General features: G+C 40.0%; 1 protein-coding gene across 1 annotated transcript; it reads right to left on the bottom strand.

The window, feature by feature from the left end:
- Positions 1-205: 205 nt before the first annotated feature.
- Positions 206-12,027, bottom strand: LOC112255036 (deoxynucleotidyltransferase terminal-interacting protein 1). The gene is made up of 13 exons (XM_024428078.2): positions 11,625-12,027; positions 11,157-11,227; positions 10,443-10,539; positions 6,684-6,782; positions 6,516-6,584; positions 5,823-5,876; positions 5,666-5,727; positions 5,355-5,400; positions 5,032-5,090; positions 4,798-4,858; positions 2,722-2,793; positions 1,539-1,594; positions 206-1,287 (listed from the first exon to the last, which is right to left on the bottom strand). Exons 1-13 carry the CDS (start codon positions 11,700-11,702, stop codon positions 1,173-1,175), a joined length of 939 nt encoding a protein of 312 aa, XP_024283846.1. The 5' UTR covers positions 11,703-12,027; the 3' UTR covers positions 206-1,172.
- Positions 12,028-12,277: the final 250 nt, after the last annotated feature.

A 12,277-nucleotide genomic window follows, 5' to 3' on the forward strand; every position in this document is an offset into this window, starting at 1 on the left:
TAAAATGTGAACATGTCTCAATAATATATATTTACCTCCACTATTGTGTACATTAAAATATCTCACACATTTGCTTCAATATTTTAACGCAATATTTTAACGCAATAAACCATATAAAAAGGTAGACAGACATACAATGGATATTTGAATAGCACGGCTGTAGATAAAATAAACGTTCTGACAAACATACTGAATAAATCAGACATAGACAAATCAAAACCTTTATTTCTAAGCGAGTAAGGTTGATTCATATCTTCACTAGAAAAAAAGTATATGGTCTAAAAGCTCATCATGGTCTATGTGCCATGAAGTACAATGACATAAAAGAACCTGACATTGTAGAAACATATTACAATATAAAATTGAGAATACAGTTGAAGATGGGAAAAGCACCTGACATTGTAGAAACATATTATAATATAAAATTGAGAATACAGTTGAAGATGGGAAAACAAAATGACTGATTTTACAAGAACAGTAACTCTTTATTGAAATGTGGGCGGAGGCACCAAGAATGGCCCCAAGAACCATTCTATTACCAAGGGGCCATAGGCTGCCAAAGAGCCCCTTTTAACCATCAGAGTACTGTAAGGAGTGTTTGGTTTTTTTAATTAAGAAAAAAAAGGAGGGGGGGGGGCATTTCTTCATCAAATAGAACTGATCAATTACTGACTTGGCTAGTTAAATAAAAGTTACATTTATTATATATATCTATAAAAATAAAAATAAACATAAAAAATACAAATCTGTAATGGTATACAATGAGATCCAAAGCCACATGGGCAAAAAAGACATTGGCACTTTTGTACAGTGTCTCGTGATTTGATACGATTGATATATTCATTATTTCCGTGGTTTTCTACGGCTGTATCAGAAATTGACATTTTACATTTGAGTCATTTAGCAGACTCTTACAGAAGCAATTAGGGTTAAGTGTCTTGCTCAAGGGCACATTGACAGATTTCTCACCTAGTCGGCTCAGGAATTCAAACCAGTGACCTTTTGGTTACTGGCCCATTGCTTTTAACTGCTAGGCTACCTGCCGCCCACAAAATGGCACCCTATTCCCTTTAGCACACTACCTATGTCCAGGGCCAACAGGGCTCTGGTCAGCAGTAATGTATTATATAGGCTAGGAAATAGGGTGCCATTTGCCAAGGTAGACTAGGACTCTACTCCTTCCCTGAACTCTGGACCTCCATGGCCTTCTGCATCTTCTCAATCATCCACCCGGGAACTGTGAAAGGCTTCAACTCAACTGGCGTCATTTTCAGGTCAGGGCAATCTCTTTAAAAAAAACACAAAAAAACAACAGAATCTTAATCTCACCCTGAAAACTGTGTAACCCCCTTTAGGCTTGATTTTAGCCTGGTCGTCCCAGATCTATTTGAGCTGAAGGCTACAGCCAATTTATCTGGGGTGACCAGGCTAGGCATGCCTGGTTTAAGAAGTGAATATCCATCGAAGATACTCCATTCAATGACAGATGAATTGACACTTGTTGAGTAAAATGGGGGCCAACAAAACATCTTCCTTACTTGTAATCATTACTCAGAGAAAGGTCCTGGACATCCTCTTCAATAAGGAGATAGGCCTATAAAATTATAAAATGTTTAGATCATGTTAGATTAGCTTACATTAGTTCATAGATTTAGCAGAACATACTAGTTTTTAAAAAGGTGCAAATATGTAGAAATCTCTCCTCCATTACCTGGTTGTTCAAATTCTATAATTTCAGTTTGTAATAAAACAAGCAATTTATAGTGTAAAGGATCATATTACAATCTTTTCAAAAATCAAAAAGATTGTATTTTAAGCTGATGGGCATTCACTCACTGCTCTAGGATGTTTTTTTTTGTTTTTTTTGCTCTCGGATGTAGTGAAATAAGGGTCAAGAGGGTTTCAAGAGGGTGCTACTAAATTAATGTCTAAACGTAGTTCTTTGCCCTATGCCATTATGAATCAGATTCGACTAATCATTAGATTGGTCTCTAAATATTATAACCTTAGAGGCCTCCAGACCGAGTGGCGCAGTGGTCTAAGGCACTGCATCGCAGTGTTTGCGGTGTCACTAGAGACCCGGGTTTGATCCCGGGTTTGTATTATAACTTTAATACGCTAGTACTTAACAGTGTTGATTAAATAAGAAGGTAGACTTCACTTAGAAAAACCCAATTTGTGTCACACAGGAACCTGTAGCCACTAGCTAGCTTGTCAGTTGACGTTAGAGCCATTCTGCCCGCGGAGCATTAACAAGGTTCTATTGACCAGCGACCACTTTCACTCTAATCATGCTAAATTATCTGAGTAGATAGTCTAACTTGTGAACCATATATGGTAGAGACATAGGGTCTGGACTATTGTTTTTTTTAATGCAATTCTATATTGAAATGATGTATTCTTTTTTTTTACATTGAAATAATAATGTTATGGGCGAACACCCTATAGCTGTATGAAGCTGATGTGTACAAAACTGAAAGTAAAAAGACACAAAAGCTAAACTTAAGGACGGGAAGCATAGAAATGACCGCTTAGACTTGCTTTCAATGAGAATGACGGATCTATAACTCACATTTCTATGTGAATTTGGTCAGGTCGCCCACAAAAGATCGGTTTCTGCAGATCTTGCTTTAGCCAAACTCCTCTGTCATGTTAGTTTTCATGCAGAGTTGGCTAAAGCAAGATCTGCGACCAGGCTAGAGTTGGAAAAAGAGCTCTTACCATCTTTCCACCTGTAGCTCTCATATGCTGTCTCTCTGCCAACCAGTGTTTGTCCTGGGCATCGGCAGCATACTGAAAACACACACAGAACTTTATTACTTGGCTGTAAGCTTTGTAATGGTTTATGGTAGGGGAGAGGGGATGGTCGTCTCACTCACAAGTTGGTTAGCATAATATAGCAGACAGTGAAAAAAAACGTCAAAGCACATGGCCACTCCGGTTCCACATTTACTTTAGACTTTTTTGATTCAATTCTATGTGCTCCTTTAATTCAGTTATTAGCTACCAATGTACACGTGAAATACAATTTATTTAAACAAATATTGCGTACTTCTAAATCTACAGCTTGTTGTGTAACCATAAGATAAAACATTACTTCCACCTACAGGTAAATGCCAAATAAAGGAAACACCAACATGAAGTGTCTTAATATGATGTTGAGCCAGAACAGCTTCAATGCACCGTGGCAAAGATGCTACAAGTGTCTAGAACTCTATTGGAGGGATGCGACATCATTCTTCCACAAGATATTCCATCATTTACTGTTTCGTTGAAGGTAGTGGAAAACGCTCCAGAATCTTCCATAAAGTGTTCAGTTGGGTTGACATCTGGTGACAGACGGCCAGGGTATATGGTTTAGATTTTTTTTATGCTCATCAAACAATTCCTTGACCACTCGTGCCCCTGGAAGAGACCACTCCAATCAGAATATAAATTATTCACCATAGCTGATCTCACAGAATGGCTGTGTATTTCTTGGGGTTTACCCTGCCCTCTAAACCATCAGAGCCACCAGAACCTTCATTTCAAATTCAAGTGTTTCCAAATTTTGGGCTTTCCACTAGACGTTGGAACATTGCTGCGGGGACTTGCTTCCATTCAACTACAAGAACATTCGTGAGGTTGGGCGATTAGGCCTGGCCGGCAGTCGGCGTACCAATTCATTCCAAAGGTGTTCGATGGGGTTGAGGTCAGGGCTCTGTGCAAGCCAGTCAAGTTCGTCCACACCGATCTCGACAAACAATTTCTGTATTGACCTTGCTTTGTGCACGGGGACATTGTCATGCTGAAACAGGAAAGGGCCTTCCCCAAACTGTTGCCACAAAGTTGGAAGCACAGAATCGTCTAGGATGTCATTGTATGCTGTAGCATTAAGATTTCCCTTTACTGGACCTAAGGGGCCTAGCCCGAACCATGAAAAACATCCCCAGACCATTATTCCTCTTCCACCAAACTTGACAGTTGGCACTATGCAGTCAGGCAGGTAGCGTTCTCCTGGCATCTGCCAAACCCAGATTTGTCTGTCGAACTGACAGATGGTGAAGCGTGATTCATAACTCCAGAGAACGCGTTTCCACTGCTCCAGAGTCGGAAAGGTAGCATCCTATGACAGTGCCACGTTGAAAGTCACTGAGCTCTTCAGTAAGGCCATTATACTGCCAATGTTTATCTGTGGAGATTGCATGGCAACAGGTATGGCTGAAATAGCCGAATCCAGTATTTTGAAGGGTTGTCCACATACTTTTGCATATATAGCGTATATCGATTTGGATTCTGCATGTAGTGCTTATTAAACATTCCAGATGATGCAGAGCAAATTCATTTATTTTACAACTGTTTGATATACAACCACATGTACATCCTGCATTTATTATTGCCTGACGGAGAGAGCAAGAGAGAGCAAGAGAGAGCAAGAGAGAGAGAGCGAGAGCGAGAGAGAGCGAGAGAGCGAGAGAGAGCGAGAGAGAGCGAGCGAGAGCGAGCGACACAATTAAACCCAACCAAAACATGAGAAAACAAAAAGAAAATCACTTGACATATTGGAAAGAAATAACAACAAAACTGAGCAAACTAGAACCCATATTTATGTTGATTTATTTTCCCTTTTGTACTTTAACTATTTGTGCATAACATGATATCTGCAAAGTTTTTTATTTTGAAACTTTTGTGGGTGTAATGTTTACTGTTCATTTTTGTTTATTTCACTTTTGTTTATTATCTACTTCACTTGCTTTGGCAATGTTAACATATGTTTCCCATTCCAATAAAGCTCTTAAATTGAATTGAGAGAGTTACCTTGAAGAGGTCAGCATGTTTGATGTAAATCCTTCCTCTGGTGCCACCCATTCCTAAAGCCCTACAATTAAACAGGGATTTCAGGTTTCATTAGGAACATAAGGTAAAAACAACGAAGACCAAGACAGTTGGTGGACCACGCTCCCATGTAACTCAATTTAATTCTCTTTTTTTTTTTGTGCGTGTGAGTCATTATGAAACATTGTTAATACTCAACTTCTAATTTCCACTTACTTATTTGCTCTGGACCCAAGAACAAATGTGCTCCCTTCATTCAGTCTGGAAGAGTCCCACTGTAGAATGTGAAAACATTGTATTTTATAGGGAAAATGTATCATACTCAAATCCATGGAACAGAATGTAAAAAAAAAAAAAAAAAAAAAAAAAAAAAAAAAGTCTAATTACTATTCACCCAAAAAGGACAGTTTGTGATCTTTAAAGATGCTAGAATGCATAAGGGAAACTTGTTAGAAGTATATGGTATAATTGATAAATGACTATTGCAGTCAGCCATTACCATATAACTAATTAATAGAAGCAATAACATAAACTCTTACCTTAGGTCCCTCACGCTTTACGGACTCCGATGTCTTGGGCTTAGGCCTACAGAACATGCATATGGATCACAGCATTTTACATCATACAAGTTTGAATATTCACGTTAATCTAGATTTCCATTGAAGAAATATGCGATGACGAAGTTGTATTTCACCTTTATTTAACTAGACTAAGTAGCATCACTTGCATGTGAATTAGAGTTTGAGCATTCATGCAGCAGTGATTTTACATGTAGGTTTTGACAATGAAAACAACTGCTCACTGACAGCAAGGTAAAAACACGTGTTGTCGAACAGAAGTGCATACTCACACATTACTATACATAGTAGGCTTGAAAGTGGACCCGACAGGAGCTGTCATGCGCCCTTTCCGCTGGGAGAAAGACATTGCCATATTGTCAGTTATTCTGCGTTTAGGGTTTTTTATTTTTTGATGAAGGTTTATTCTACAAGGGCAGACTAGTTTACCTTCTTTGGAACAGGGCTGGATCTTTGACTGGACTCATCCTCCAGCTTCACCCGCTGCAAGAAAAGAGATATTGTCGCTGAAGTGGAAGAGACAGCGATAGCATTATATCCTTATTTTCCCGCCAAAAACTTCATTCAAGATGTGGAGGCAATAAGACTAATGCGATGAGGAAAACACTCATTCATACTTCCAGCCGGCATCCTCACTTTTTTATTTGACCTTTTTTTAACTAGGCAAGTCAGTTAAGAACAAATTATTTTTACAAAGACGGCTAAAACCCGGACGACACTGGGCCAATTGTGCGCCGCCCTATGGGACTCCCAATCACGGCAGGTTGTGATACAGCCTGGGCTGAGATGAGATGCAATGCCTTAGACCGTTGCGCCACAACATCCCTTTTTGGAAGCGTAATTCAGTGTCATGTTCACTTAAAATCTGCAACTTCACTTATGATGACAACTACGTTTAAGTTATGAGACTTGGACTCATTCTAGATGAGTGTTTCTGCAATACATCTCACATCCTACCTCCTCGCCTCCTTCTCAACCGTATAGGAGGAAAAGGGCCAAGGTTCCTAACCTCCCCGCCAATGCACTTTGAGGTAAAGAAAGAGGAATGTGAGGAATTGATGAATGATGGATTGAGAAAGAGCCATCGTGATTTTCACTAAAAAAAAAATAATCTTCCTTTACCTTGACTGGAGGCTCAGGGCCGGGTCTTGCCACTGCCGATTTCTCCCCATCTGAGAAGAGCTGTTTGGCCTGACCATGGACAGGAACATTACTCATAGATGTCTCTGTGCATTAACCACAGAATCTAAACACTGACACTTCTTGAAACACATTTAGTTGGCATCTTACATTTTCCAAGCAGTTTCTGCAGGCTTCTCGGATCAGCTGCTCGGTCTGGATGTCCTCTTCGAAGTTCTCCTTCACGTTGCTGGCTGCTTTCTCGAAAAACTGTCGCAAAGAAAGAAAAAAAGTTTGCCACCCCTGTTTTCAGTACTCCAGCACCTTTACCCGTTTGAGGGTAACAACACGGAGGCTTTTTTGTTTTATGAGATTAGAGAGCACATTAGAAGGGATTATTGACCATTCCTCCATACAGAATCTTTCCACATTCTTGATCTCCTTCGTCTGTACTTATGGACTGCGGAGAGCTCTATTTTCATGTAATTTGACCATAGCACTGCCTGGAGTTTGATAAAAGGCATTGGTGCTTGGACTGGAATCGGTGCTATGAGTTTGGGTTTGGAAGCATACGCAGAAAAGTACCTCATACTTACGGTAAAATATGGTGGTGGGTCTTGTATGTTATGGGGTTATTTTACTTCCACTGGGCTTTTGTTAAGGTCACAACAGCATCATTAACGTTACCAAGTACCAGGACATTTTAGATCCAAAACCTGGTTACCTCTAACAGGTGGCTGAGGAGGGTGCTAAAGTATTGAAAACAGAGGTGCCAACAATGAGGGTGCTGGTGTATTGAAAACACGGGTGCAAAAATGAGGAGAGTGCTAGAGTATTGTAAACAGGGGTGTCAATAATTTCGACTCCTATCCTTTTTAGATGTGTTTATTACTTTTCCAAACAAAATATATTCCTTGTTAGTATAAAATAATATATTTTCCCAATTTTTTGGAGCACAGATATCTCAGTATTTGCGTTATTTATGTTATACAGTCTTCTTTTCCTCATCTTGATCAAGGGTGGCAATAATTATGGACCTGACTGTACGTATGTATATATGTATGTACAGTACCAATCAAACGTTTGGACACACCTAATCATTCAAGGGTTTTTCTTTATGTTTACTATTTTCTACATCAAAACTATGAAATAGTTACATGGAAAAACATATGGAAATATATAATACACATATGGAAATATATAATACACATATGGAAACGTGTAGTAACCAAAAAAAGTGTTAAACAAATCAACATACATTTTTTATTTGAGATTCTTTAAAATAGGCACCCTTTGCCATGACAGCTCTGCACACGCTTGGCATTCTCTCAACCAGTTTCATGAGGTAGTCACCTGGAATGCATTTCAATTAACAGGTGTGCCTTGTTAAAAGTTCATTTGCGTTATTTCTTTCCTTCTTAATGTGTTTGAGCCAATCAGTTGTGTTGCGACAAGATAGGGGTGGTATCAGAGGTGTGGACTCGAGTCACAAATATGATGAATTACAACTCGACTTTGACTTTAACACCAATGACTCGTGACTTGACTTGTACTTGAGCCTCATGACTCGACCTGACTTGAAACCCTCCTCAAGACCAAATGTAAAAAATTATGCTAATGAAAAAAAGTGTGCAGCGCATTAACTCTACAGTTTGAATCGGACAGCAGCCAATCAAATTGTGCCAGCTGTCCACAAAAGTTGTGCGTGGCAGTGCAGAGGAACATCGGCGGTGAATTCAGATGAGGCATTGGAAAGATACTCAATGATTATTTTCGGATATAAAGACGACGCTGTATCAACAAAAAAATTGATTGCAACTTGCAAAACACACGGGAAGAAAATTACAGATGGAGGCGCAACAATTTCCAACTTTGTTCGACATTTGAAGCTGCACAAAGAACGGTAAGTCGTGGCTAATATAGCCAACAGCTATATAATTTATATGTTTACTAGTGTAGCATGTAGGCTAACGTAACGTTAAATCAATGACACACAGTCAGTCAGTGCGGGAACATGATCATTGCCCCCAAGATTGAGCTACAACTGGCTAGACAGTTGGTAGCCTAAATCCTGCCTGCTGTTCCTAAAACCATTGACACATGTTAGCCTACCGTAACCACACAAAGAGAGAGTGTGTGTGTGTTAAGGATGGGAGATTGTGTACAAGCCTACATCGCCAGATTGCACCCCATAGCGATCCTCGATAGTCAATCACTATTGGAGGGGGGGGGGGGTCTTTCATGGCTACCCATGTATTTCCATGGAAATATAAAGTTTATTTGCTAAGTAATAAATGCATAGATATTTTTAAAAGCATTCATGATTTGCGTAAATGTAATATGCTGACTATTACTTGTTAAAAATATGAAATGGTATTACATTTGGTGAAGAGCATAATTATGACTGGTTTAGGACTCAAAACTCAAAGTTTAGGACTTGAGACTTGACTCGGACTTGCCTGTTTGACTTGGGACTTGAGTGGTAAAGACTTGAGACTTACTTGTGACTTGTAAAACAATGACTTGTCCCACCTCTGGGTGTTATATGGAAGATGGTATTTTACCAAATAGGGCTAAGTCCATATTATGGCAAGAACAGCTCAAATAAGCAAAGAGAAACAACAGTCCGTTATTACTTTAAGACATGAACGTCAGTCAATCCGGAAAATGTCAAGAAATTTGAAAGTTTCTTCAAGCACAGTCACAAAAACCATCAAGCACTATGATGAAACTGGATCTCATGAGGACCGCCACAGGAAAGGAAGACCCAGAGATACCTCTGCTGCATAGAAAACAATACTAAAAGACACCAATAGGAAGAAGAGGCTTGCTTGGGTCCAGGAACATGAGCAATGGACATTAGACTGGTGGAAATCTGTCCAAATTGTTGATTTTTTGTTCCAACCGCTGTGTCTTTGTGAGACGCAGAGGAGGGGAAAGGATGACCTCCGCATGTGTTGTTCCCACCGTGAAGCATGGAGGAGGAGGTGTGATGGTGCTTTGCCGGTGACACGGTCAGTGATTTATTTAGAATTCAAGGCACACTTAACCAGCATGTCTACCACAGCATTCTGCAGCGATACGCCATCCCATCTGATTTGCGCTTAGTGGGACTATCATTTGTTTTTCAACAGGACAATGACCCAAAACACCACCTCCAGGCTGTGTAAGGGCTATTTGACCAAGAAGGAGAGTGATGGAGTGCTGCATCAGATGACCTGGCCTCCACAATCACCAGACCTCAACCTAATTGAGATGGTTTGGGATGAGTCAGACCACAGAGTGAAGGAAAAGCAGAAACTCATTCAAGAATGTTGGAAAAGCGTTCCTCATGAAGCTGGTTGAGAGAATACCAAGAGTGTGCAAAGCTGTCATCAAGGCAAAAGAGTGGCTACTAAATCTATTTTGATTTGTTTAACACTTTTTTTGGTTACTACATGATTCCATGTGTGTTATTTCATCGTTTTGATGTCTTCACTATTACTCTACAATGTAGTAAAGATAAAGAAAAACCCTTGAACGAGTAGGTTGAAGGGGAGCCTTTCCCCCTCAGAAATGTTTGGGAACTTGCAGGTGCCTTGGTGGTAACATCTCACAGCAAGAACTGGCAAATCTGGTGCAGTCCATGAGGAGGAGATGCACTGCAGTACTTAATGCAGCTGGTGGCCACACCAGATACTGACTGTTACTTTAGATTTTGACCCCCTCCCCCCTTTGTTCAGGGAAACATTCATCCATTTCTGTTAGTCACACGTCTGTGGAACTTGTTCAGTTTATGTCTCAGTTTTTGAATCTTGTTATGTTCATAAATATTTAAACATGTTAAGTTTGCTGAAAATAAACACAGTTGACAGTGAGGACGTTTCTTTTTTTGCTGAGTTTATAAGCACCCCCCCAAAAAAAAAATGTATGTATATACAGCAGACTCACCTTCATGTATTTTCTGAAGACTCCCATAATGTCCTCATTGAAGCTGGGCTGTAGAACTGTTCGCAAGAGGTCCATGGATATAACAGGGTCTGTGTAGCTAGATGCACAATGACACTACCAGCTATAGCACACCTTTTGTAAAATCGGTCTGGAAAGTCACTCAACAAAACACATCGTCATCACAGTTTCTGCTCTATCTTAACTTGACAATATTACACATACACAATATTTGGTTTTGTATCAAAGAGATTCTCCTGTACTTTGTTTACTTATTAGCCAGTAGTAGTAGTTCTAAAAGTAGAGATTGTGCTCCCCGAAAATTGCGTACTGTCACATTATGTTCACCACTTCAGTGCGCTCTCTCGCTCTGCTGTTAGTGCATCATGTGCATCTTGCTAGTTGTCACTCATATGGCGAGGGGCTGATTGCTCATTGGTTGAAATCGATGTGGGGGAAAAATACTGCAGTACATCTTCCAGAAAAACAGTCGCTTTTAAAACTTGGGCTTTCATGGCTAATTAAGGTAAGACAGTAATTCTGCTCATAGATGATGCATGTATGAACTACACATTGACACATCCAGCTCAAAGCAGGAGGTTTAAATAAAATACAAAGTAATTGCCAAAGTTTAGGAGCATGTCTTTAAAAGCAGACTAACAATACTCAAATGTGTTTTTGTTGGTGTACTATCCCTTTAACAGGGAGTCAACTTACCTCATGGTCATCTGTGAGCGTCTGCCCCGGCGGTAGACCTGTCTGTGCTTTATCATGATGTTCCATGGATTCTGGAAGAAGAGGCCAAAGGATGCTCAGAGTCATTGAATGTCACCTGAGTCATCATCCCATTCCCATCACATGAATTAGGGTGTGTTGACAACTACTTTTCCACATTACCCTATGTTAAGTGACATTTGAAATGTTAGTTAGATATACATTTTGATGACAACTATAACTTGCTGAACTTGTCGACTAGCTGATAGTTAAAACGACAATCGCTATCGATCCACCTCATCGAATCACTTCCAGGCACGATCGGAATGAGCTCGAGCGGTCAATCTACGAAATGTCACATTTAGTTGTTCACATTGTTTCTCGTAACATAGTTATGTAACGTTAACTGTGTAGGAATCACACTTAGTAACGGTAATAATTTTGCAATTTTAATGCATGCTCAGAGCTCACCATAGTTTGTATGGGCGGCTGTTCAACAGCATCTTGTTGAAGCCAGTCCCTCCGTCCCTCACCTCGATGGGCACCCATTTGGCAACAGCCCTTCTGGTATCTGGCTGGATGGAGTGTGATTGATCCACGAGGACGGTAAAAGCTTGAGACGGCGACCAGGACAACTATTTTTGATCCCTTTTGACGAGGTTGTTACAGAAGTGTGCAATGCTCAAATTGGGCTTATACGTAATTGTCTGATTCTTTTTATTATTTCAATAGGCTAAAATGATCCAAATGCTGATTTAAATGCGCGCTGGAAAATTACTTCCGAGTATTTTTTTTACAGAATATTCTAGCATTCAAAAGAAACCATTATCCTCTTTTCTAACCACACTGTTGTTTTAAAGAGCCAGGGTGTTTTTCAAGAAACCAAAGCGAACTCTTTACCGCCATCTATTGCACGGGAGGTACAAAAATGTATTTAGCGCACGCGTAAAAGCTACGAAGGCGTGTCCGTGCGACGAAGGCTTTGAACCATTGCAGCCGCCATATTTGTAGGGGCTTTCAGAAGCAACTCATGACCATCAGCGTTTGGGGAAAAAAATGACTATTGCGCTCTATCACCTATTTTGTCTCTTAACATTTAGGTTGTAGTGACCAGCATTGCAGTA

This window comes from Oncorhynchus tshawytscha, linkage group LG07 (assembly GCF_018296145.1).
Source record: "Oncorhynchus tshawytscha isolate Ot180627B linkage group LG07, Otsh_v2.0, whole genome shotgun sequence".
Classification (NCBI taxonomy): Eukaryota; Metazoa; Chordata; class Actinopteri; order Salmoniformes; family Salmonidae; genus Oncorhynchus; species Oncorhynchus tshawytscha.

What these genes read in the sequence shown, in the direction of transcription:
- LOC112255036 (XM_024428078.2), bottom strand. Translation starts at nt 11,702, where the DNA reads ATGGGTGCCCATCGAGGTGAGGGACGGAGGGACTGGCTTCAACAAGAT. An exon ending in AGCCGCCCATACAAACTATG is followed by an intron (nt 11,228 to 11,624) that starts GTGAGCTCTGAG and finishes CTCTTCTTCCAG; the next exon opens with AATCCATGGAACATCATGAT. An exon ending in GCCCTGAGCCTCCAGTCAAG is followed by an intron (nt 5,877 to 6,515) that starts GTAAAGGAAGAT and finishes CTTTTCTTGCAG; the next exon opens with CGGGTGAAGCTGGAGGATGA.